The 25,549-nt window shown below is 37.8% G+C and overlaps 1 protein-coding gene across 2 annotated transcripts in view; it reads left to right on the forward strand.

Annotated features, from left to right (window-relative positions):
* Positions 1-25,549, forward strand: part of STK32B (serine/threonine kinase 32B) — a 162,475-nt gene that overhangs the window by 614 nt on the left and 136,312 nt on the right. The window contains exon 1 of one of the 2 annotated variants that reach the window (XM_042053584.1): positions 7-92. The exons of the other annotated variant lie outside the window; for it this stretch is intronic. Within the exon in view, the coding sequence (XP_041909518.1) occupies positions 17-92 (76 nt within the window). The 5' untranslated portion in view covers positions 7-16. Of the gene's footprint in view, positions 1-6; positions 93-25,549 lie in introns of those variants that run through there. 2 annotated transcript variants of the gene reach the window in all.

Genomic DNA, 25,549 nt, shown 5'->3' on the forward strand with positions numbered 1-25,549 from the left:
ATGCTGGCGGCGGGGGATGCGGAGCCGGCCGCGGACTAACATGGGGGGCGGCCACTCCCACAGGGCGCCCGTCTTCGACGAGAACGAGGACGGTGAGTGCGGAGCTGTCCGCGGTACCGAACCGCGCCCCGCCCGGCCCCGCCGGGCTGCTCCGGGGCCGCGGCGCCTCTGGCCGTGCGGGGTCCGGGCCCGCTCCGTGCGGGAGCCGCGGGCGCAGGTCCTCCCGCGGGCTGCCAGCTGCGGGTGCGCTGCCCGGGGCAGCAGCGGCAGAGCCCGCCTTTGTCCAGCCATCCACACCGAGAGAGTGGGTGGCTGCTTTTAGGCACAGGCTCAAGTCTAGCACATCGTCAGCTGGGGTTGAAGCACATGGCAGGTAACTTCATACCTGCGTTTATGAATGGGCATCGTTTTGGAGATGGATGCCCACATTTTTGTTTTTGTTTATGGTTCTCTCTTTGCCCACCTGCCTGTTTTAAATGGTGATGTCTCTCTTACTCTAGACTTCTTCCATCACCTATACTTTCTGAAACTTTTTTTAGCTTGTTTTCTTACTCTGAGTTTCTACTCCCTGCCTAGATAATATGTCATAAGAAGGTGTGTCTTGTAAAGTTTTTGGAAGGCAATGGAAAAGTTTGCCTAAAATGTGGTGTTTCTTTTCTCTTTATGCATTTCAATGTCATTTTCCAATGTAGACTGTAATTAATTGGAATTATGTGAATGCATTTCAATTTAAAAAATTTTGGGTCTTGAAGAAGAGAGAACACGGCACTCTTAGAAAGCAGATATTTGTATATGAACATAGAAATGTTTTTAATGTTACTTATGGAATAGATGTTGCTGCCTATCCAGGCAATGGGTGCTTAATTTTGAGCGTATTCCTTCTCTAGAAGTTCCCAATATATTTTTTTAGGAAGTGATTATGCCTTAATAGACTCACATTGTTTTGGCTTCCTGGGTTTCTTAACAAGTCAAAAACATGTATGTTCAGGGCACATGGAGATATTTGTATTGTTTTGCTAGTAGGGGGGAAATGTCTAAAATGCAAGTAAAGATATATTCACCCTTTTAAGCACTTCACATACATTAAGACAAGATTACCATTCCCTATTCCTTGGTAAAGCTTGGTGAGGTGTGGTTTACAACATTCCATTGTTTGTGTGGGGAGTGGGACCGATTATTTACCATTTGTGTATTGTGGAGCCATAGCTGTCATTTTCTTGCACTGATTTAAAATTTCAGACTTTTACCATGGGTCATGCTGTGTAAACATACAAATGAGAAAGAGTCCCCCACACCTCCCCCCAGGTAAAGTCTCGACCATGCACAATTGGTGTTGTAAACCTCGAGGTAACTCACTGAGAAATACTCCAGAGTGAAAGCATGCTGTCTAGACACCCTAAGGTAAAAGGACACCCATGCTCCTGCCTTTGAAGACTTTTAATTGGGCTCTCCTGAGTTAGCAGTTTCCATTAATTATTACCACCTTACTTTTTTTTTCCATGATACAAAAGTGTGGTCAATTTTTAAACAAAATGAACAAAGTCCAATAGTAAATTATTGCAGAGATGCCTTCTTGCCACTTAGTTCCCTTTCCATCAGGAACATGTTTCTGTAATCCAGCCATTATTAACAGCTAATAAAAAAAGCACATGAAGTATTTATGGATTTCTATTAGGTCATTATTTATTCTTTGCATGGTTTTGTTTTGTTCTGAGGTGGTTTTCCCCATTATGAATGTTCCTAACCTAATCTTTTATTCCTCTTAAGATATTTTGCTTGGCACAACTGTCTAGTTCAGAAGAGTCCATTGCTTTTGAAACAATAACCAGTTTCCAATACTACTTACAAAATATTGTTCAGGATGGCATTTTCCCAAGTACCTAAACAATATGGGGAAATATCTCCTCTTTGAAAAAGTATCTTACAGAATTTAATGCAAAATGAAGCTGTTTTTTTCATATTCCCACTAGTAGCTAAAAAAGTCACCATTTTCCACAATATTGCACTCAATGTGTAATTTAAAAACAAAAAAAGCTAAAGTGAAAGTATAACAAGAGAAAGTGGATTTGTTTCTTGAGATGGTATAATTTTGCTCAAGAATGACAATTCAGAGAGAACTGGAATCAGTAAATTGTGCATGAAGATGTAGGAATAGTAGAAAATAAGCTATTTAGTGTACTGTGTATAACATCACAGCTGCCTCTTAAAATTATAAAAATGAGCAGAATAAAGTATTGTCATTTTATATCCATACACATTAATGATGGATGTAGAATAAAACATGAATTTTTGAAGAAAAGGTTTAAAACAATGTAATGTCACTCTGTAAATCGTAGAAAAAAGTTACTTACTCAGTGTATTACTTAACAAATAAATGTATGGAAATAGTGTGTGAAGAGCACCCAGGTGCTGCCTGACAAGCCTACAGGGTGTCTGTTCCAGAGTTACAACTCCTGCTTTCTGATGAGAAGAGGTGCTGATCCATCGAGTAGATCTAAAAACTGTAAGTCATATGTAGACTCCCCACCATGCTCAGGATAATAGAAAAATTATTCTAGAGAATCAGAGGCCTGAACTGCATGCTGTTAGTCCCCAGTTATTACAGACAGTATAACACATCATTTCCATACACTAATCTTTTTGAAGGCTGTAATGCATACCATTTTTACCAGCTACATTAGTTCTCTGTGTTCCATTTTTATTATCAGGATCTTACAGAATGTCTCTCTTTGAATGGTTAGAAACATCTGTTTTCCTGACTAAATGTTTCTTAAACCTATTTATAAGAGTTGTGTTTATTTCAAGTTTTTGTTAGTTTAAAATGCTCTCCCCCCTCCAGGATTACTCTGGGGCTTTGACAGACAGCAAAAATGTCCCCTCTCACTCTTTGGTTTGTAGGCAAACCTCTTCTATTTTTCTACTATTTCTACTGCTTTCTCGTTTGCTGTGCCCTGCATCTGTCTGCATTTGAACCTGTCTTGGTTTCACACAGATAACCCAAATTACACACAGAACTGTAGTTTTCACCAGGACCTTGTGTTGGAAAAACACATCCTGTTGTCTACTGGAAATAACTTCTAGTACAGCCTATAACTAACCACATATGCCATTTTCATGGACATACCATGTGGATAGTTCTGTCACCCTGTGGTCAGTGCCCTGCTCAGTAATTTCCATTGATGAACTCCAATCTACATTAGAAATTCTTGATGTTCCTCTGTACATGGCCTTTTGCAGGACTGAATTTTGGTCCATTTCTATTATTCATAGTCTCAAAGATGATCACTCACTTCTTTCCTTGCAACACTCTGATTCTTCTTTATCCAGTGTTTTAAATTATCACCACTCTGATCAGCTCCATCCCAGTTATCAAGACCACTGAACACTTCATGTAAGTATTCAGCTGGATCATATCCAGACTTGATCTTCTTTGCTGTTAACCCCTGCCAACCTCATAATTCCCACTTCTAAATAATACATTTTCCAGTGTTACTGTCATGGTTTAACCCCAACCAGCAACTCACTCAGCCCCATACAGCCACTTGCTCACTCCCCCCAAGTGGGATGAGGGAGAGAATTGGAAGAATAAAAGTGAGAAAGTTCGTGGGTTGAGATAAAGAGAGTTTAATAGGGAAAACAAAAGCTGTGCACACAAACACAGTGCAAAACAAGTAATTAATTCACTGCTTCCCAGGGGCAGGTAGGTGTTCAGCCACACCCAGGAGAGCAGGGCCCATCACATGTGATGGTGACTTGGGAAGACAAATGCCATCACACTGAATGTTTCCCTCTTCCTTCTTCTTCACCCAGCTTTATATCCTGAGCACGAAGCCATATAGTGTGGGATGTTCCTGGGTCAGTTGTGGTCAGCTCTCCTGGCTGTGTCCCCTCCCAGCTCCTTGTGCACCCCCAGCCTCCTCACTGGTGGGGTGGGATGATGGACAGAAAAGGCCTTGAATCTGAGGAAGAGCTGCTCAGCAATAGCTAAAACATACCTGAGTTATCAGCACTGTTTCCAGCACAAATCCCAAACAGAGCCCCATGCTAGCTGCTGTGAAGAAAATTAATTCTATTCCAGCCAAAACCAACACAGATGTCCACCTTGCATTTTGCCAGTTAATCCTTATCATATTCAGCTTTCCTTATACTTTCTTACTTATCATTCCACTGAAACTGAGAAAAATTAATTTTAAGCCAACTCTATCATTTACAAAATAAGTTTGTCATCAAGGAGAAATGTCTGGTTACTCATGTGCAAAAAACTTCTGGTAAAACCATGCTGTATTAATATCATTTTTTCTTCTTAGCCTGGGTTAAAGCACAAAACCAGCTAGGAATAATCCAGGGAACAGAGCCCTTTGTTTGCCTAGACCTTGCACTCAGCTAATGATATAGAAAAATATGTTTCATTTCTTGATTTTTATTGCTGTATAGGTTGGATAGAGAATTAGGTCTGGTGTTGTGCAACATCACTACCTCTTACCAAAGCTAGATACTTATATTGTGTGTAACTACATTTTTTCAGACATTTAAAAAGCATTTTAAGCCAGGTACTACCCAAATTGTGTAATCAATTCAGGTAAAAGGAAAACAGTTTTATTTTGGTTAATACTACCAAGGCACAGGAACCTGACTCTTTTCACCTTGAATGTTTCCTGTTCTCATAACTACCCTCTCCTGAATACATATATCCAGTACTGATATCAGGAGAGCAAAGAAGTAAATTTTTCCTCATGTTCAACTCTTCAGAAACAGCAATATGTTCACAAGAATGGAAATAGAAGAGCAAGGGTAATAGTCACCATAGGTAAATGTTCCTTGCAAATTCTCAGTAAATATCACAAGTAATGAATATATTAACAAACTAGTGTCTGTGAAGAGTGTCTTTCATGGTGGATTTGCTTGACTATGTTCAGTTAAAATTTCAATCATATTCAAAATGTGTAAATGAAATAGTCGAAAAGAGTAATTTAGAAAGGAGCTGACTCAGAAGAGATATTAGTACTATCAAACAGGAATAATGTATTTGCCTACATTGTGGTGGAAGATACAGAGGAAAGGATAAGAAACAAAGTGTTAGAAGTTAGAAGCTGGTTCTGCCAAGTGATATGGCAGTTGTATTTGATTATTTGGGGCTCAAAAAGGCAGCTTTGGTACAGTTACTTTTAGAAATAAGTGTACTGAACCTTTAAAGAGCTTGTTTTTATTTTTGTAGTACATGACTTTACATTTAAAGTAAATATGTATTTCCAAAGAGCCTTTCACTGAGCATCCTGAAGTTGTAGAGCTTGAACACCCCTCTGTGGAGATCATTGTGACAGGCTGTGCCTCAGTAGTGTAGTCTTGTGTGTGGGAAATGAGGCACAGCAACATACCTTGGCTTATTCTCCGTGGCCGGAACCTGTTTCACTTCAGTGCTCATGTATCTACCTCAAGGAAGTGCTGAAGTCCCACTTCCTTGCCTGGGTCATAAGGCTTTGTTCTGCTGTAGTGTCATAACTACAGAGCTCAATGGAAATCTTACATACTAGAGAATATAGCATCCATTCTCTGGAGTTAAACTTCCAATTTGAAGATGTAATTCAAAATTGATTTCTACCTCTCCTCTTTAGAAAAGCCTTCATCTTAAATGAAGGATTTGAAATTGTTGGTGAGTGTCAGAAAACATCATTATTAAATGTCCATCTGCTGAAAAGACTTGTACTAAAAGCCTAAGATCCAGATGCAGAGCCCAAGAAAAATGCCTGCAATTAGTATGGATTCAGGTAGTTAAATTCTGAGCATAATGGCTGAGTTTGTATATAAGGGCTGTGAAAGCTGAAGAACTGTAAAGTGACATAGGGAAAAATGACAAACGAGTTTTGCTTGGAACCAATTTAAAGCAGTGGTTAAATGTCAAAATGAGTCAGATTGAGAACAGAGTATGCAGTGTCCACTTATTGTCAGTGATGTGATAGTGCTCATCATCCTGCTGCCACAGAGCTGTAATGGATAACGCCTGATGCAGTCACAGAGCTGCTGCACTCAACTTGAATCACGAGATAATAACACACTCCTTCAAACTACTTGTTCCATAAAATACAGCCCTAAAGAACACTTAAATAAAGGGTTTGGCATCTAAATACCTTCTGTTAGAGAAAGTAGCAAACATCATGTGGGATCAATATTTCTGCTGGATTTTTACTTTGTTCTTGGAAGTTCTATGGTGTGTTACATTGCATTTTAATTTTTTCTTTGCAAAGATGAATATTCCAGTTCCCTTTAGAACTCAGTTGGATGAGAATACCATAATGTGATTTAAAAACTGCTCAAAGGCAGTTCTGTTGAAAGCCACAGCTGTCAAAGGCATTATTTTATGTGAAATATCAATGTTTTAGATAAATTAGATCCAGACCATTGTATATTTTTTTTACTTGTTTTATGACCATGTTGAATTTTATACAATTTCATTTTCTATTTATTGAACTTTAGACAGGAAGTCATCATTATGGGTAGTGCAAAACACTTTGGAAACCCTAATACCAGTGTCTGTATAATCACAGCACAAAACAGATCAGTGTTGAGTTTACACTTACAGCATGATATGAGACAGTAGGAGAATATAGATGGGAAGGAGAGCACAGGAGAACAATATGATAATTTCAGGCAGCTACAAAGGTACCAACTACCAAACTGCTGTTGACAGTTTACATGGTCTGTGCTGAAGGAGGTTCAGAAGGAATATCATGACATTGCAATCACCATCAGCCCTCGTCTTCGTGACTCAGGCTTTGGTACTATGCACACAAATAATGTGGACCTCTTCAGACACTGATAATTGTAGGTGAAGTTTGATACTGTATCAGTTTTCCCTTTTTTACAGAGAACTCTAAAGAAGACGGATCTGGCACTTTCACCTTAGCTTCTTGCTATCTCAAATGAGCTGCATCTCTGTTCCACCATTTGAATGTCCTAAAAATGTTGTGCAATATCACATTTACCTCACACTGTCAGGATTAGAACAAAGATCCTTTCCAGGGGCAGTATTTGCCAATTCTACTTTACTTTACATGATCCAGATTCAACAAAATCTCTGCCAGCAATATCTTAGAGGTGGACCAGATAAATTTTCAAGATCCTTCCTAATAATATTTACTACAATTCCAATTTAGTTTTCTGCTTTGGTGGAAACATCCTTGTCAGGACCTCCATCTTAAAAAAAGGCGTAATGTAAGTCTTTGCTGCTGCTTTTGTAGACTTCTAAAATTTGCAGAAGTGGTTGGCATGACACCTATGTCTAAGACTGTTAAGGAATTTCTTGTTGACTTGTTATAGAGGACATGCTCACAGAGGTAACATTTTATCCATGTTGCAATATGTGTCAGTAGTGTGCCTGCATATCAAGATAGGCTTTTTGTGTATAACTAAGTATAAATAATTCAAAGCTAACCAAGCATCAAGCAAGGTAAGCTCAGAGACTCCTATTCAAGATCAGGGAAAATTCTGATTATGAAATAAACTCTGAGAAAACAAGATTATTGTCTCAATCTCAACACCATTGCTTTTACAATCCCTCCTTCACAAATTCAGACATTGTTTCCTGTCCCTGCCCACAGCTGTTGCTTGCAGTGAAAAGGCTCTGCTGCTTCAGCTGTGCTGCTGATGTTTTCTGTGCCAAAGAGCAGGTGGGTTCTGAAGGACTGGAAAAGTTGAATGGTGGAAGGGGTGGCAATCTGAGAAGTAAATATTTGGTTTTATCCCAGGGCTAATGGTTTTCAAATGTACAGAGATGTTAAACTGACTCTACTCCTCAATACTGGCTTCACTTCTAGGAGAGTTCAAAAGTTCTGACAGTTTCCCATAGAACAAGGGGGAACAGATCTACTTCCTCCCACCTGGCTCCAGTGTGACAGACACTGAGTCATGGATAGCACTTGGCATAAAAGTGAAAGAATTCCTTGATGTGAATGTGTGAATGTGGGCTACAAAGCCAGCAGTAGCTTCTAGGGAGGGAAGCAGTTTTTTGTGTACCTTGGGTATCACACTGTCCAATGAGTGAAGTTCAGCCTGGAATCAAATGTTGTACCTGACTGAATTAGAAAATGGCCAAGAAAATTTTTGGGAAAAAACGCATAGTAAGAAATTATGATCTTGCTTATAGATACTCAGAGAAAGTAGGTCCAGTCTCACCAGAACTGTCTTTGTACAGTATCTTCTGAATGTGGGCATAAAACCAAAGAAGGCAGGGTTTTGTTGGCCAAGCACAAGACTCACTCTTTTCTAGCTTTCTCATTAAAAAGCAAGCTTGGGGAGGCAGAAGGCGAAACCTTCCTAAAGCAAAACCTGGTGGGCTGTGACACCTGTGACTAAGCACTGAAGGGTGGAATAGAGGAGAGATTGTCAAGTTATTTTGGAGGTTTCACAACATTTTGACTTAGCCAGAGTGAGCTAATGCTGAGATGATGGGAAAGGTATAGAAGAGAATAGGTTGCTACTGAGATCAATCAATACAAAGCAAAAATTTCTGAGAGAATATTCAATTAAAAAGGACAGCTTCTAGTTCAGTCTGGTAGAGGAGCTCCACAGCATCCTATCATGTAAAACATGTGAGGGAAAGGAACAAAATATACAGGACACCCACCAAACTCAGCAGGAAAAGCCTGGACATTTTGGATGGGAAGAGCAGCAGTAGTAAGCAGTGTGCACATCAGAGGGTGTGATCTCTCCTGAGCACAGTTCTACTTATTTTAGTGAACTAGTTAAATTGATTACCATGAATGGCATTACTTACTGCCTAACATAGGCCTATGTTGGACTGTTGCCTAATTTGCTGTTGTGCCTGTGAACACCATGTATGTGTGTGCGTATATAAGCTTCCCTGCAACAGGAAAAAGTAAAAGATTATTATTACACAAACATAAAAAACTGAAGAGATCAATAAAAGTTGTTTTCTTTACTAAATCATACTCTGAGTTCCCCTGGACTCAATCGAAATTTGGCATGAATAGCAAATACAGGGTCTTTGCAGAAAAAGAGCAGGCAAATGTCTTGGGTTTTTTCTCCTACGATTAAAGAAGAACAAAGTTGGTTTACTCTCTAGGGTTCAGTCTCTTATACATTAAATGTTTTGAAAAATAGCACTTTTTTGTTTGGCTGTACTTGATCACAGGAAACTATTTCCTTTATCAGAAATGTATGTTCAAATCACACTGTGTCTGCAGATGAGCTCTGGTGAGGCCCAGGATGCCTACACCTTCTCAGTACAAGAGGATGTTGAGCATCAATATGTTCATCAAGACCTAGAACTGATTGCCTTAATACAGTATTTCATGGAAAATCCTTTTATTTAATTTTAAACTCTTAGAAATTAACATTATACTGTTTAAATTTTACGTTACATGTATACAGTACAGTTTTATAGTTAGGCCAATATATACTATTTGTATTCTACAGTATAGTACTGTACCTTTATAAAACACACATTTCTGGAGGAAAGAAAGAAGGCATCTGTTCACTAGCGAATATTACCAGGCTTTCCCTCCCAGATTCCTCACTTACTAAAATCTGACAAATACAATGGAAGTGCCGCATATGATGTGTATTCATGTTGTCCTCAAGAAAACCCTGATGTTATACACTGGTCTATTCCCTTAGGCAGTCAGCATTCACCTCAAATATCCATCAACAGTGATACTAGTAGGGTTGTACTTTTGGGTCACAGAAATGAGGACTTCCTTCCTTTCGTTTCCAAATAAGTTATTTTCCACTCCAATAGCTAGAAGACTTATTTACATGCAGTCTCTCACATGCTCAGTTTGACCTTATCTCTAACTCCTTAACTTCCACTTTGACTCTCATCAACTTGTGTATTTTACTGAGTAAATGAAACAGTCTGAATGGACAGGCTAGGATCTGTGAGGTCACTGGACAGTTCTGGTTTTAATCACTGGAAATTTGAACTCTGCAAAAAGATGTCTATAAAAGTCTTCTTAATTCACCACCTCTTTTCTAAAGACTATCAGGTTTCTGTATTTTCCAACCTGGCAAGGAAAGCTTACTGGAGATTGGGCTCTTTCAGACATGGTTTAGTGGTGGACTTGGCAGTGTTAGGTTTATGGTTGGTCTCAAAGATCTTAAAGGTCTTTTCCAACCTAAAATACTGTATGATTCTGTGATTTCAGTTTATTTCACTGGTAGTCAGTCTGTCAAGGTTTGTTTTCCAGTTTTGCATATGATTTATTTCTGTTACAACTAGTGGAAGATTCTTTATAATCAGTTTTTCTCCTACACCTCTTTTCTATGATTGCTGTCACAGGTCTTGACACAAAAGTATCAAATACTGTAATGCTTTCATTCTTAAAAATATTGTATTGTATTTTCTGATATGGGTACTAAGTACGAGGTAGACACCTAAGCTTCATTCATTCCATAATAAAGACAAAGGTATTTTCCTTTTAAATTGAAGTATGCTTCTTTATTTTATACTTCATTAAACTTTTTCTATTTTGGTATATTTTGAAAAAAGCTGTTTTAGATATATTCATCAAATCTACCATACAGTCTGTTTATCTGAATCAAAATGTGAATTAAATCAGTGCTTTTGACTTCTATCTGGTAATATTTTATTGATTTTGTGTTTATTCACTCTTTCTTTCTCATTTTCTTTCTTTTTTCTTTTTTTTTTTTTTTTTTTTTAATAATATCAAATTTAGAAACATTTAGATAAGTTCTACAACCGGTGTACTTTTCTGCCCTGTCATTTTTTGCTTGATATGATACTGAATAAAATAGAGCACTGACTTCATCATTCTATTGCTAGCACTGTTCTGTGTAAGAAAGACTATTGTATTTAGTAAGACAAATATACTGCAAGGCAGTCTGCTGCAGTGGGCAAAAAATACTTTCCTTCTTTTTCCTATTTTTGCAGTGATAAGGGAACACCTGCTGTTCCTTATTTAGGACATAAAAATGCAAACTGAGTTAATCCTTCCAGTAATTATTATTTCCTTTTGAGATTGTTCCACCTCCCTTGCTGAGTGATGAGAACTGTTCTTAGCTACCTTGTTAAAACAAAGATGCAATATAATCACAAAATCACTGTCAGCCTCCTGAGTGTCCTTCACACCTTTCTGAAACTTGTTGGAAATCTTCCACTTCCCCCTGGATTGCTTTCACATTATGTTATGAAGATTGATTTTGTGCCTTTTGGGGTAAGGTTTAGATAAATCTTTGTCCAAGCTGTAAAGTCTGCAAATACTTTTGGGGCAAGCACTGTGAACTGCTACACAAAATCAAACAACAAGAGATCATCAGAAGATTGTCTTGAGAAGTAGGAAAAAGTCATTCTTTTAAGCCGAGCTTCATATTTGACTCTTTTAGCATGTGAAAACTACAGAAGTACAATCTTCTGTGTGGGGAATTGCTGTAAAACAAAGTTAGCTTTTATTGAGGTTGATTTGGATGTAACATGAGGAACAGATTAGACAGAAGTTTTATGCAGATTCATGAGATTCTTCTCTGCCCAGCCTTGGCATGTGATTTTTCAGTAACTGCATGCCAATTATGCCCTTATTGCCACATCTTTTCCTGCCTAGTGACATGTCTTTGAGATCTCTTGCTCAAGTTTTTAAACTGAGTGATTAAACTAGGGTTGTTTTATGGTGCAAAAAAATAATAGCAGGTGAAAATACCTTAGAAAGAAAAAAACATTTTTGGTGTGAAATTCTCCATAAAAGTCTCAGTATTGAAAGACTTTCTTGAAGGATTTATTGATCTTTATGAACAAAATTGTCAGCACTAAGTGCTGTGAGATTTTGCTGGAAAGGAGTCATAAAGTATTTACACTTGCTGTTGATCCAAATGTTCAGCAGGGCAATAATTTTTCTTTTGGATTTAGTGAGCGCTCTGTTGGTGAACAGGGGAAGAGAACAGCTAGAGTAAAGCTGCCTGGGCAGCTTTCAAAATAACAAAAAAATTATTTACAATCACCTGGTCTGTCCTGTCCTTTTTTTCCTTTTTTTTTACTATTATAGTTTGGGAAAAGGACTGGAAATCAGGTTCATAGGTGTTGGCTGTGGCTGTGGGAGGCAGGACATCCAAGTGGAGCTTTGTCTGGTGGCTAGGCAAATTCCAGCTGTTGCTAGGATAGCATCTGCTCTCTGAACGGCTTTCCCAGGACTTTTGTGAGAGTGAGGAGAGGTTATGTCTGCTGTTTAGAAAAGATTAAGTAATATGTGGCAGTGAAGGGTTGCCGTGTTTTCAGTGGTTTCAAGCACTTATGCTGAGTGCTGCCTTGACTTCAGGTTGTTGATGCTCCTAAGCCAGGAGCCATCAGTCTGTCTCAGTAGTGTTGGATGAAGCACAGTCACGGATTTTAAATGCATTCATAGAAGGCGGCCCTATCACTGTTGTAGCTGTCCATTACAGAGGAAAGATTGCGGCATTCAGGGTTCTCACTTGTGAGATGCAGAGAATTTTAAATGCTTCCCTGGGCATGTTTATATCTGTGAGTAACTACCAGCTGCTGTCAGCCCTCTAACCTTCCTCCGCTAGGTGGATCATATACATCTTTTGATCCACAGACATATGTGGATCAATGTCATCCTGAATTTTTGAGTGACAGGATGTCCCAGATGTTGTAAAAATCTTCCTGATGTGCTACATTCCAATTTGGAAAAGAACACACCCCAGCAGATCACCCAAGAAAGATTGCTGACTACTGTCATATACATCATGTTTCTGCTAGTATTTAGTGATATAAAGCTGATTTCCAGTCCTTTTCACAACCTGTAAATAAAAAAAAACCCACAATTTTTTTTTTGCTATGTTGAAAACTTCCCAATCTGTACTGTGAAGAAGCCAAGGTTGTTTAATACTATATTCATAGACAGCCAGAAGAAGCTCTGATATACTGATTTGCCATTTTATTCTAGTTAAGAAAATATAATACAAATACACATGTATTTTTAGAGATTATGTCTCTCTGTGTCCCTCTTTTTCTCTCTATATAAATAGATTTCTTTTATATACTTTACTCTCATCAAAACGAACCCAGTGTATGGGGTAGGGAACTCTAGAACTGAGTCACCAGTATTCATTATTTATTTTCATCTAATATCTATAATTAAACTTATTTGAGGTTCTTTTTCTGTGATTATACAGAATTGGTATAAGCACATTTAGTGCCACTGAATGTTTCAGGGACTAACAAGCCTTCTGCTACACTGAGCAATTTTATCCTCTGCAGCTCACTGTTTGTTTGTGCTTTGCACCTAGTAACTTCTGTGGTTAAAATTAGAACTTATGTCCTTTCCATTAATATCTGTCAACTACCCACCCTGCTCACCAACAGGTGAGCACCACCAACAGGAAAATCTTTATATTTTTTCCTGTTGTGTGGTGATATGAGGTAAATCTAAGCTAAGTTGTGGCTTAGAATCTACTGACCTCCTGCTGTTAATACCAACCCCCAGCCATAACTTGGGAATTGTGGCTGATGTGAAGTCCTCCTCCTCTCCTCAGTCACCACTGTATCAGCTGACCTGAGGTGGATTTGGTTTGTTTCATAAGTGTATCTATGTTTGCTTTGCTTGAAGTCTTTAATATTTCATTTCTGTTGTGGTTTTAATCCCAGCTGGCAACTAAGTACCACACGTCTGCTTGCTCACTCTGCGCCCCTTCCCAGTTGGATAGAGAGGAGAATCAGAAAAAGGCAAAACATGTAGGTTGAGATAAGAATATAACTGTTATAAAGTAAATTATAATAACGATGACAATAATAATAATAAACAACACTATATGAGATACTAAGAAAATTAACTCTCTTCCAACAGAAACAAGGGCAACTCCTAATCTTAGCAGTGGATAGATAAGATAAAGTGCCTACTTTCTTTATTCATATTTACTGTTTCCTACAATGAATGGTCCTATCAGCTTTGGTGTAATTGCTTGTGGACTGTAAATAAGCATACTTATAAATAACTTGTAAATAAATATACAAGAATTTCCCAGAGGTAAGAAGCACAATGATGAGAGAATAAATCATCAGCTCCAAGTAAAAAAAACTTCTGCAGTTAGGTGGTCATTTTATGTACAGCAGTCAACCCATCTTTTTCAGTCTCTGTAGAAAAACTACACATTCCATCATCAAATATTTATCTGTAAACACTGAGATGAAGACATATGCATTGCACTGAAATTATGGAAGTTTTTTATCAATTAAATAGAGCTATTATTATCAGGTTTTTTTCCCTACCCTTTCTATGCCATCCTGAAGAGAAACATCCACAAAAAGTGATGTATACAAAGGTGTTAACTAACAGCTCAGATGAAGTCGGAAAAAATTGATCATGTTTGATCAACAACAGTTTAGTCTGGAGCATGTTGGTAAAAAAAAAACCTTTGTGAGACTTGCTTTCCTCCAAAATTGCAGAGAAAGTGGAGTGATTCTTACGCAAGTAGATGATTCACACAGTGAAATATTGAGAACCCTAGCTAGAATCAAAAAGAAGCCTCTTCCTGGCTCCAGATGACTATAAAAATCAGAAATGTTAAGCTGAGTTGAGGTCAGTCCCTTTACAACCTCAGAGGTTGGGATTTGAGGTTCCATCTCTAAAATGGATTTTATTATTTTTTTAAGAAGTATAACTTAGTTTAAAAAATTTACAAGACCGATGAATAAAATGCAACTTGAGTGCTGAAGTACATAGTGAAAGTCATATAACTATGGAGGATGGATAACTATGGGTAGGCTAACAGATGGAATTAATGGAGCTCAGTCCTCTTAAAAGTATGTTGTGTCTTTTACTTAAACAGTCAATAGAAATCTGGCCAGTTTATGAGGTATCTAGCATCCACTGGACTCTGAGGTGCTACTTTGTGGCCAGGCAGTAACGGAATACTTGAAATTTTCTTTAATTCTCCTGTGCTGGAGATCTGGCCCTTAAAGGTACTCTCTATATGCATTTAATTTAATTAAATACTGCCTTTTTCCATGATGAGAAGCAGATTTTCCGTTCACAATCCCTCAGCTACTGCTGTGCAACCTTGCTGCGTGCAGCTGGGTCCTACAGCCACGGCCCAGGTTATTGCTGGGATGTGCCACTGTGCAGCTGGAGCAGGCAGGGACACTTCAGGCACACTTCTGCTGCAACTTAGAACTGGCACCATTTGTTTGAAGCCCAAGGTGATGGTTTGAGTTAAAATCACTAAATGGGAGGCAATCTCAGTTGAAATGGGAATCATTCTGTCTCTTTACTGTCCTTACTCACCCCAAGTATTTAATTTGTAGTTGTGGTTAAAAATAGAAGAGATAATTCAAGATTCGGTTCTGGAGAGAGACTCCTCAAGTTTTGGGTTCTGAATTTAGAAGAAAAAGAGAACAACTCATAGGTGAAGGTGTTTGAAGGTGTTCTCTACATGTTTGAGTAAAATCCTCTTCACATGGGTCCCCAACCTCCCATTAACATAGCACCAAGACTCATTTTGTGAAATCCTGATCTGCAAGAACAGTGCTTTCAGAGCCACTACCCCCAGGAGCCAAGAGCAAAGAGGTTTATTTGCTTCCCCTGGCATGTTTGGAATTACAGAGACCTTTGCATGGATAAGATTGATGGATGTCTCACTGAGGATTTTGTTGTTAACTTCACTTAAAGAATTTTCCTTCACCTGGGGATCACTCTGATAAATTTTATTGCAGGAGAAAAGAGTTTGGTAAACTGATATTTGACATTTTATTCCCATAGCAACTTCCCTCAGAGAGCCTTCCAGGTCAGTTATTAATGAGGTTATTTTCATAGAAACTCTGAGGGAGGTGAATATTCCCACTTTCCAGCTGAAAAGAATGCTTCATAGTCTATTATGTGTATCCTGATCTCACAGGGAAGTCTATTACAGTAAAGTGAAATTTAGATTTTCTATATTGTAGCAATACATTTTCACAAGGAGTATCTTTTCTGCTTCTTATACCTGTCAACCTGTTTCTCCTTGCAATGATTTCAGAGATTGTTCCTGTCAGCTCATCCATAAGTGAACAACATGGTCAATCAGAAACTCTCTTTTCTCAACAAAAACAAATGTTTTTTCACTTACCAAAAGTCTTAAATTTTGCATTGGAGCAGGTCCTGGGACTTTTCTCCTTAGTTTCAATGTCAATGTCTTTTGAAAGAGCTATGAAAATCATGAAGACTCACAGAGGCTTCCCTGCTATTCACTGGCTGTGATAAGGTCCAGTACATCAATTCAATTGTTCCTTGATGACTTCTGATGTTTCCAGTGGTGCTATTAAGTTATCAGAACCAAATCTCTGTCCTGTCACAAAACAAAACTGTTTTCATTGCCACAAAAAGGGATCTTTAACTGACACTTTCACTAGTCTTAAAATAAAAATAATTCACTGACTTGTAAGTTTATAATAGTAAAATTCTATAAATTGCTGGTTATAATAGGATACATGGATGAGAAGTTCCAATTACTTTCCACTAAGCCAAGTGAGTCAATGAAAAGAAACCTTTCTACTGGAAAATAGGTTACCTGATTATATGCTAACAGAATGTAGAAGCAGACAAATCAGCTTTGTTATGATAAACTAACCTATGGTTATACTGAAGATTTGACACTGCCTGACTAAATCCTGGTCATTTCTGTGTGACAGTGAGGTCAGGACTATGGACTTAAAGCAGTTTCATTGTTAGCCAATGCATCAAACCTAATAATAACCTAATAATGGCAGTTATTCATGTCACATAGTTTCAGTGCCAGTCTAAATATGGAGAGACTTGTGTTCTTTCACAGAATCATGGAATGATGTGGCCATTTTTATGTGGCCAGCTTCATGTGACCAGTCAAACCGAATCCTGTGTGCAAGAAGTGAACATACCTACCACACTGTGTGTTATTTTCAACTACTAGCAAATCTTTTCTGAGCTTCAGGATTGTGTTAACCAGGCTCTGGTCATTTCCAGACATCAATATCTGTTATTTAGCAAAGGTGAGGATTGTTACCATATTTCAGTCTATCCAGAGGAACACCTGACCTCTGATGGTTATTTTTCCTAGCACTGAGTCATACATCAATATGTAAAACCCCTGACAGCTGCTACAGGCTTTTCACAACAATTTGTTGCTATTTGCTCTTTGTTGAAAAAGAGTGGTAGATTTGGCACTCCAAATTCCTTTCACTTTTCTGTTAAATCTAACAGTAAAAGCCCATGTCTTTGGAGTCCAATTGTTTGGGGTTTTTTAAGCTCAGCTGATGGATGTTTAACCAGACATCATAACAGAGGGTAATGAGATGTTGAAAAGGTCTGCTTTAAAATTATGCTGCTGAAGGATTACACTAAATTGACCCACACATCTAGGCTGACAGCCCATCATAAGCATTCAAATTCTCGCTCTCTGTCCATGGTATCACATTTTCAGACTGATCAGATCAGTGACCCTCCACCTCCATGGGCATGGAAGTAGCATTGAAAGAGTGTCATTTGTGGTTACCCTGCAGAGTCAGCTCTGCACGTATCTCTCTTCTTAGTCACAGTCTGAGTCTTTCCCACTTTGTGCCTTCACTATGTGCTAGTTCTATCCCTTTCTGAACTTGCCTTTCAGTTGATGATATCTTGGGATAGGAATTATTATAAATTTAATTGACTTTTTGCAGTGTTATCCTCCATTCGTGCTTGCCACTGTCATATTTTGTCTCTTTTTCCTTTTAAGCTGTCTCAGCTGCTGCTGTTTCAAATCTTAGGTATTTGTCAAGGGAGCTTCACCTTGGTAATTACCTGTACCATTAGTCATCATCAGGATTTCTGAAGATCTTCCATTATCCCAAAAAAAAGACAACTAAAACATATCATTGTCTGTGCTATTTTTTTTGCTGCTCACATCATCTGTGGTGACATTAAACAGATAGTCATTCTTTTGTACTGCACTGCTGAGGACATACTATGAATTTGGCCTTGATCCCTACTAGATTGTCCAGCTGACTTTTTGCAATGATAACACACATTTCATGTTCCTTGTATCTTCTGCCAAGCTCTGATAGCAATATTTGACCTTCCTTTTGTTTTTTAATAAGAAACAATTTAAAATTAATTAATTTAAATTATTAACTTTGCCTTCAAATAATAGTAATTGAACTTTAGTCTGTATTAGCGTAAATCTTCTGACATAGGTTGCTTATTATTATTCCTACTTATTTGCATCAAGTTAATTGGTTGCCTTCTTGGAATCGCCAACAAAGTCAAAAGACCTGCTGAGCAGGTAATTTTAAATTTTTCTTTATCTTTATTGCCTGTGCTCACTTATGTGTGAGGAAAAATGCAAATATTGCTGTCAGTATATATTGACATGGCAGGGATCAGAGTTTGATCTCTACTGTGATATAAAACAATTCCTGTTAAAGTAAAATACATGAATTCTGTACTAATAAGCACTGTAACTTCCCTGTGAAGGTGACCATCTCATTGCACTGCCCTTGAAACTTGACTTCCAACCAAATCAGCACTGTAGGTGTATAATAAGGTGCCACAATCAGCTTAATCCAGCCTAAACATCCATACTGCCATCAAAAGGGGTGCTTGTGATCTCCTCTGTTCCTGCTGTCTGCAGCGTGCCAGACATGGTGTCTTTGTGACTGCCTCATTTTCTTCTCAGTTTTTCAAAGAACAAGTTTTTTACCTGGATGATCATGTGCTCTTGTCATAACATCATATGAAAAGGATCATAAAGGGCTAAAATACAGTGTCAGTGAGGTGATCTTTGAGAGAAATTTGGTATGGTATAGGGCCTAAAGCATATGTTTCTGATGTTGGGAAATATAAATATTGTCTACTTCCTCTCATTATTAGGCTGCATGAAAATACAGCCTAAAATAGAAGTCTTTCCTGTGTAAAGCCAAAAGGAAAATGAGAAGTAGAATTTCTTGAAATGTTCTCGTTTCAGAAGAAAAGTATCAGAAATGCACATACTCTATATGGACACAGACAGCAATAATAGTGAAGCAGAAACCATCAGGAATCAATACTCAGAAATTTTTCATTTCAGCTGAGATGAGTGAAGACCTTTTGATTTTGTAGTTCTTTTGCTTCCTTCTCCAATAAAAAAGAGGAAACATGGAAAGAAGGCACAAAGCAAAAAGATGAGAAAGACTCCAAAACTAGGTAACTTTCTGTTTGCTTTCATTGGAGCTGAAATCACATCCTTACTCAAAAGAACAGAACTTTCATATTGCTTTGTATCCTTCAGACAGATTATTTATTTTAAAGAATAGTTTTTCCTCTCACCTCTTCCTGCATATGCTCACACAAAGCATCACAGGCAAGAATTGGCTTTTCAATTGCTCTTTTTTTTCCCCAGCCGCCTGAGAGTACTGCTGTATGCCTCTGAAACAGAGTAACCTGTCTGAAGACAGGGGCAGCACACAAAAATCTCCAATTAGGAATTGTTATGGTAAAAATGTGGACTAGTTTTAAAGAGGCATAAAGACAAGAAAAGTAACTTTATTTTTTAATCTAATGATCCCAAGAAACACTGCAGGAGAGATATGAAGTCACAAGAGATCTTCTGATCAGTACAATTAATCTTTGCTAGTAAACACCTATTTGTGCTCAATCCTTCAGAAAGAATAGCTAATTTCATCCAATCTGTGTTAAAATTCTTGTGGAGCAAAGCAGCAGCTAAACATCCCCACACCTTCCACAGCAACAATTTTTTTGTTTTTTCACAGGATAAAAATAACAGCAACCCCTGGAGTCATTGGTGCTTCTGGTGAAGCTCTTACTAAGGCTGCCACAGGGCAACCTTTCAGTCGACTTTGGGCAAAAGCTAATGACTGTGCTCTTAGATCAAAATCCTGCTGCAGTTTACAGCTGTAATGCTCTGTGCTGACTTCAGTGGCTGGCAGACAAATCCCTCCCAGTGACTCATGGAAGTTGACACTGACATCCCTAAAAACATCAGATGTCTTTTCTTGATTTTCGGTTTGGTGATAGACCTCTAACTTCTCAGACAAGGTCTGGAGACTGTGGGATGGCACTGAGGAGTTTCAGTTTAAACTTCCCTCAGAGAAAAGTTGTAATGATTTGCAGCCTGTTCTACTTGTCAAAGGAGCAAACTTTGTTTTACAGGCTTCAGGTAGCTGCCTGATATATTTTTCAGAATAGATGTATTTAATGGCAGTATCATTTTAATTTGGCTTATTGGGGGTAAGCAGCTCTGGAGAGAAATTTTCATTTGATCCTGGGTTCAAACAAATTCTTCTTTACCAAGGAGTTGCAGTTCCCTTGTGAATGCAAAATCTCATGTTGGTTTTTTTTGCAGCTTTTACAGAATAGCATTAGAAATACAATTATGTTCTTTTACAGAATTAAAAGGGAAGAAGAGTTTGAGAATCAGTCCTAGTATCTTTTTTGCTTAGCAGCTTGGTAACTTTCAAATGCTAATTTTCTTTAGAATTTCAATGTTACTTCTGGTTCTGGCAACACATGCCTGTTTCTCTAACAGTGTAAATTATTAGCTGATTCACCAAATTCTTCTAGTCTGTTTTTATAGCCTTTTGAAAAATGGTAGGCTGGTAGTTCTTTCCAGTATTCATTTCAACTAACACATTCAGAAAACTCCCCAGCCATTTAGGGAAAACCCCACTCTCTTTAACGATGTGATGTGAGGTGGATTTCACTAATTACAGTGTAGAACCCCATGATGCTGGCACTGCTTTTGATGAACAAACCATGCATGGTCTAAATACTCTGTGAATTTCATCAAATGTGTAGCTAAATTGCATGTGAAGGACTGCATTGTAGGAGGATTGACATAAGGAAATCAGAATGTCTGTAATGCATCACAGCAGATGTTCTTTAGCCTACTCTTTTATCTATGGTATCAGTTATTTATTGATAGAATATAGAAATAAGAAAGGTATAAATAAAATCACATTGTTGGTTTTCTAATAAAATCACATTGTTGGTTTTCTAACACCCTGGTACTGAGGTTTCCTCCCCACTTTAAGAAGGGAAAAGGTTTCTTCCCCTATGTTTTGTTTGAAATGTGACATAGATGGAAGATAACAAGAAACTCTGTCACCCTGTTTTCTTTTATTTTTTGAATCAGACCTTTCCTCTGAAAACAATTTTAATGAATAATTAAACTTGTTGCCAAATCAAAATGCTGTTATTTTCCTTGACAAAAATTAAGCCTTATGCTGGGAAAACAAAGCTGGTTTTGAAAGTTTGAATGGAATTCAAGTTTACCTTTCCAGATTTCCTTCTGGCACAGTTCAAAGCTGGACTACATTTCTGTGATATGACGCTTCTTCAAAGGTACTGGAATCAGATTCTTGTATCCCCTTCTGTAGATCCAAATCTTGTACCTGTTTACAACTCCTGTAGCCCAACAGGCCACCAGCTCAGAGGGAAAAAAGCACAGACCATGCAAGTGCTGTGAGGACACCCATGAAAGGGAGATGTAGCCCAGCCAACGATCCCATCCTGCAGGTGGCTTCACAAGGAAGCAAAACACAGAAATAAGCTGTTCTGAAAAAGCCACTATGGATCAGTCAAGAGTTCTGAAATGAAAGTCTTTTGATAATACAGGAATGTTTCATTTTGGCTGAAGAAAGTGAAGTATGCAAACATGATAAGACTGAAATGCATTGTAAAGTTCAAAACAAAATTAGCCGAATTTTAAATAAAATTTGTTTGGCATGCATACAAAGATCTTAAATTCTTTCTAATTGCAAATAAAGTCTGAATAATTATTAAAAAATTAACATAATTAGTTTATATTGAGACTAAAACACTCATTAATCATGAAGAATTGAGACATTGTGAGGCAATTTAAATACAAAGCCCCTAAATATCATGATTCATCATTAGTGAGATAAAACCAGCTCTGAAACTTCATTTTTGTTATGTATCTCTTTCTAGCTAGTAAGTTTCCCAGTCAAATAATGTATAGCAATGTCCCATTTTACTCAGAAACCTATGAAGCTATGCAGATTTGTACTCTGTTCACTTCAAAGACGTGCCTGGCTTTATCATTCTGTCAGCAGAAATTAATTTCTGCCTTAATTTAAGAAGTGTCTTTCTTCACTAATGCACTTACCGTGAACAGAGCATGATGGAATGTGACTCCTTATGACTACCCAAACCATTTTATGACCCTTTACTTAATTTTTAGGCACTGTTCATGTTTGTCCTATCTATGACCATTCAAGCAGGGGGTTTTATTATGACTATTGAATATATATGACTGTGTCTACTTGGTTACTCATCTTATGTGTTTTGTGTGGAAGGACAGTAAAAATTTTAACAAGATCTGATGGCTGCTAAGATTTGTTGAGGTTCTGTCAGCACAGCCTGTGGCCCTCCCTACAGAAGGCTGGAACATCTGAAAAGTAGACAGACACAGAAAGAAGATGGCAGAACTAGTCTGAAATCCTAATAGCAGTGCTATCCAGTGAGATCAAACCATACAAGCCAAATCTAGAAGGAAATTCAATTTAGTTATTATTCTGTTTTCCTGATTCACAGAAACAGGAAGCATTAAACCACCCCAAAACAGACCTGCAAGACAGTGCTCAGACTTAAATAAAAATCTATTTTCTTGGGTAATGCCCATATCTCCTTGTTTCTGTTTTCTCTTGAGATCAGTGAGAATGAAGCTCGACGTGTTGAAATGCTCATGTTAAAAATATGGCTTTACTGTACACCTCCTAATGCCTTAGTCCTCGTGTTCTGGTTTTGGCTACTCCCAGACAGTCCAAATAAATCAGTGGGACTCATCCAGGGAAGGAGAGTTTGTATTTAGCTTATCAAGTTCTTCCAGAAAGGCCTCTACATTTTTTTTATTCTGCAGAGCATGTGTATGCCTGTGCTTTGGCCACATTCGATTGAATATTTTCTCTAGAAGAAACAAAGTTCTTTCAGGTAATGGTTATTGAGTGTATTTGGACTAATCACATATACATGCAGCAAATATTCCTCAGCTGCAGTGAGAAAACAGATGTCAGCTCTATCTAGAATCCACCCAATATTCATATTGCCTCTTTAGTTAAATGTAATCTATGCCTGAACAAATGATATGTGACATGAGAATATTTTAAACCAGTAAAACTACAAGCGAAAGGGTAAAAATGTTATGTTCCTTTGTGAGATCATAAATCAAATACATAATACATAATGGTCTGTTGTTGATGTAACTTTTTTTTTTTTGGTTCAAGTAAACATAGCATTTGTGAATAATGCAGCAGAGGTGAATGCTTATAAAATACTTTGTTGTTTTAACATATATCATTATGTATATAGTGCTGATTAAAAAAAGAATAGGCATTTCCACTACAACTATCCAGTGTTTTTGCTGGGTGGTTGTAAAACCCATTAGTCTGTGATGTGAATATTTTCCCCAAAGTATACTTTATCCTCAGGGAGCGGTGGAGCAAGAAATATTTATTTTATCTTTCACTAGAAAGTTTTATACCAAATATCTGCTCCATCAGGGCTCGTGCCGTTCGGAAGAGGTGCCTGAGAATGTGTGGTATGAAGTGGAAGCCAGGTTCTGTTCTCAGCTCCACCACAACGTGATGTGTGGGGTTTGAATCAGTCTACTGATTTCTGTACCTCCGCTTCCACAGTGGTGAAGACTTCTCACACTTTAAAAATGGCTTTCATTCTTCACAGTGCTTTTATAAAGCACTATTACCTGAATTGGCTCTTACTACTCTTCCAATTCTTTGTGTGTCTGAGCTCTAAGGTATTCCCTATACCTAATTTTACAGCTGCTTGGTGATGGAATCATTCTCTTTTTCTACAGACAGTGGCAGAAAATATTGGAGCACTTGTCTAAGGTCACATGAGAAGGCTGTGGCAGTAGAGGGGTTCCTGTGTATAATTCAGTCACAAACCACTGCACCATCCTTCTAGATATTCCTGATCGTTTTTGACTACACTAATATATTTGACCAGGTATCTGTAATGGTTAGGACCACGTTTTTTTGTTTTTCATGGCAAGCAGGATGAAACCTTTAATTCAGCTGTGATTCCTGTTACCATCATCTGGCTTTTATTTGTTCAAGATCAAACTACTCTACATGGGGCTAATTCGAAACTATGATTCTAATCCAAGTAAAGTACACTTGTGCTAAAAGTTGTTAATAGAGAGTCAAGTCTGTGCAATGGAATGAATTTAAGGTTTATTTGAGTATGACTAAATGGAAAGCAACAAAATATTTATATGTATATATACAGCACATTGCTGAAATTAACGTGCATCCATTGCTCTGATACTGTAACATGAAACAGATGTCATAAATGCTGATCTATTTTGTTTCTTAGTTAGCAAAATATCTGGTTTATTCCATATTCCTTCTTAGTTTTGAATTAAGGGTGGCTTTTTAAGGGATGAAGGTGGGAGATGTAGTAGGAGAGATTATAATACTTGGTTTTTCCAAACTGGTGGAAATCAAAGAAACTGGAAAGAAAGTCTCTCATAGTGTTGTTAGTAAGTTTCATTCTGTGGGTATACTTGTATGAAAAATTACCTGAAGACAATACAAACAAATTTTGTTTTCTGAAAACTGTTCATATTCTTAGACTCAAATTCAGAGCTGATGTATAAGACCTCCAAAGTATGGTGTGGTATAAAAATGAAGGTGCTCAAAGAGTTGGAAAATATATTTTTTTCTCTTGAGTAAAAGGTACAAAGAAAGCTATTTTCAAAAGAGTAATACTCATATTACTGATACAGAAGAAAATGTCCTTCTACCAGCCACACCATTATCTCAGTGGGGCTTTGCACTAGAAAAATGTCATTAGCTGTAAAACCAGGCACCAAAAGAACTACACATGCCATGTTTTGGAGGACAAGAATTTAACACTTGTGGTCTCCTCATTGCACAGAGGAAATGGCAGTGTCTGACCTTGATATTTTCAACATTGGAAGTGACAGAGGTCATGATGAGCTGTAATTCTTCTCAGAGTAAGTGGTGATATTTTGGCATTGAATTTGCACCAAAAATAAGGACAAAAAAGCACATATAGAACCTGAAAAAAAACTTTAGAGGAACAAAATTAGACAAAAGTTTTGAGACGGTGAAAATAAAAACATTTGAGGAAAACACCTGAGGTGTTTGGCTAATGTAGTAGCAAGGTGGCAGTGAACTTAGCTCAAGCCTTCACTATTTTCAGAGCTGTGCTGCTCTGTTCTAGATGGGACTGTTGCTTAAAGCATCTTAGTTTTACTCAATGAGTTTAGTATTGGTCTCAGCTACAAGGTAGCCCATTTGTTATTCTTTCCTAATATCCCAAGAGAGGAACTTCCTCAGTTTGTGAATCTGCAATGTTGTATGTTTGAATGATCAAAAGAGACTGAGTTGTCTCACTTTAGTGAATTATTGTTTTCCAGAGAACCACAATGGCTGCAAGTGGCTTGCTCATTTTAGATGCAGGTTCAGGCATGTTTACATATTTCCTCAGTCATTTAAAATTGTCTTTATTTTCTCTTCAAAAAATGTGTTACAATCATTGTACCTTAATTTAAATAAGGCTTATGGCACTGTTAGCTACAGAAAGAAAATAATCTT

The sequence above is a fragment of the Corvus kubaryi genome, unplaced genomic scaffold (assembly GCF_017639235.1).
Source record: "Corvus kubaryi isolate FWS band 111438036 unplaced genomic scaffold, C.kubaryi_AGA036_p1.0 split1-131, whole genome shotgun sequence".
NCBI classification, from domain to species: Eukaryota; Metazoa; Chordata; class Aves; order Passeriformes; family Corvidae; genus Corvus; species Corvus kubaryi.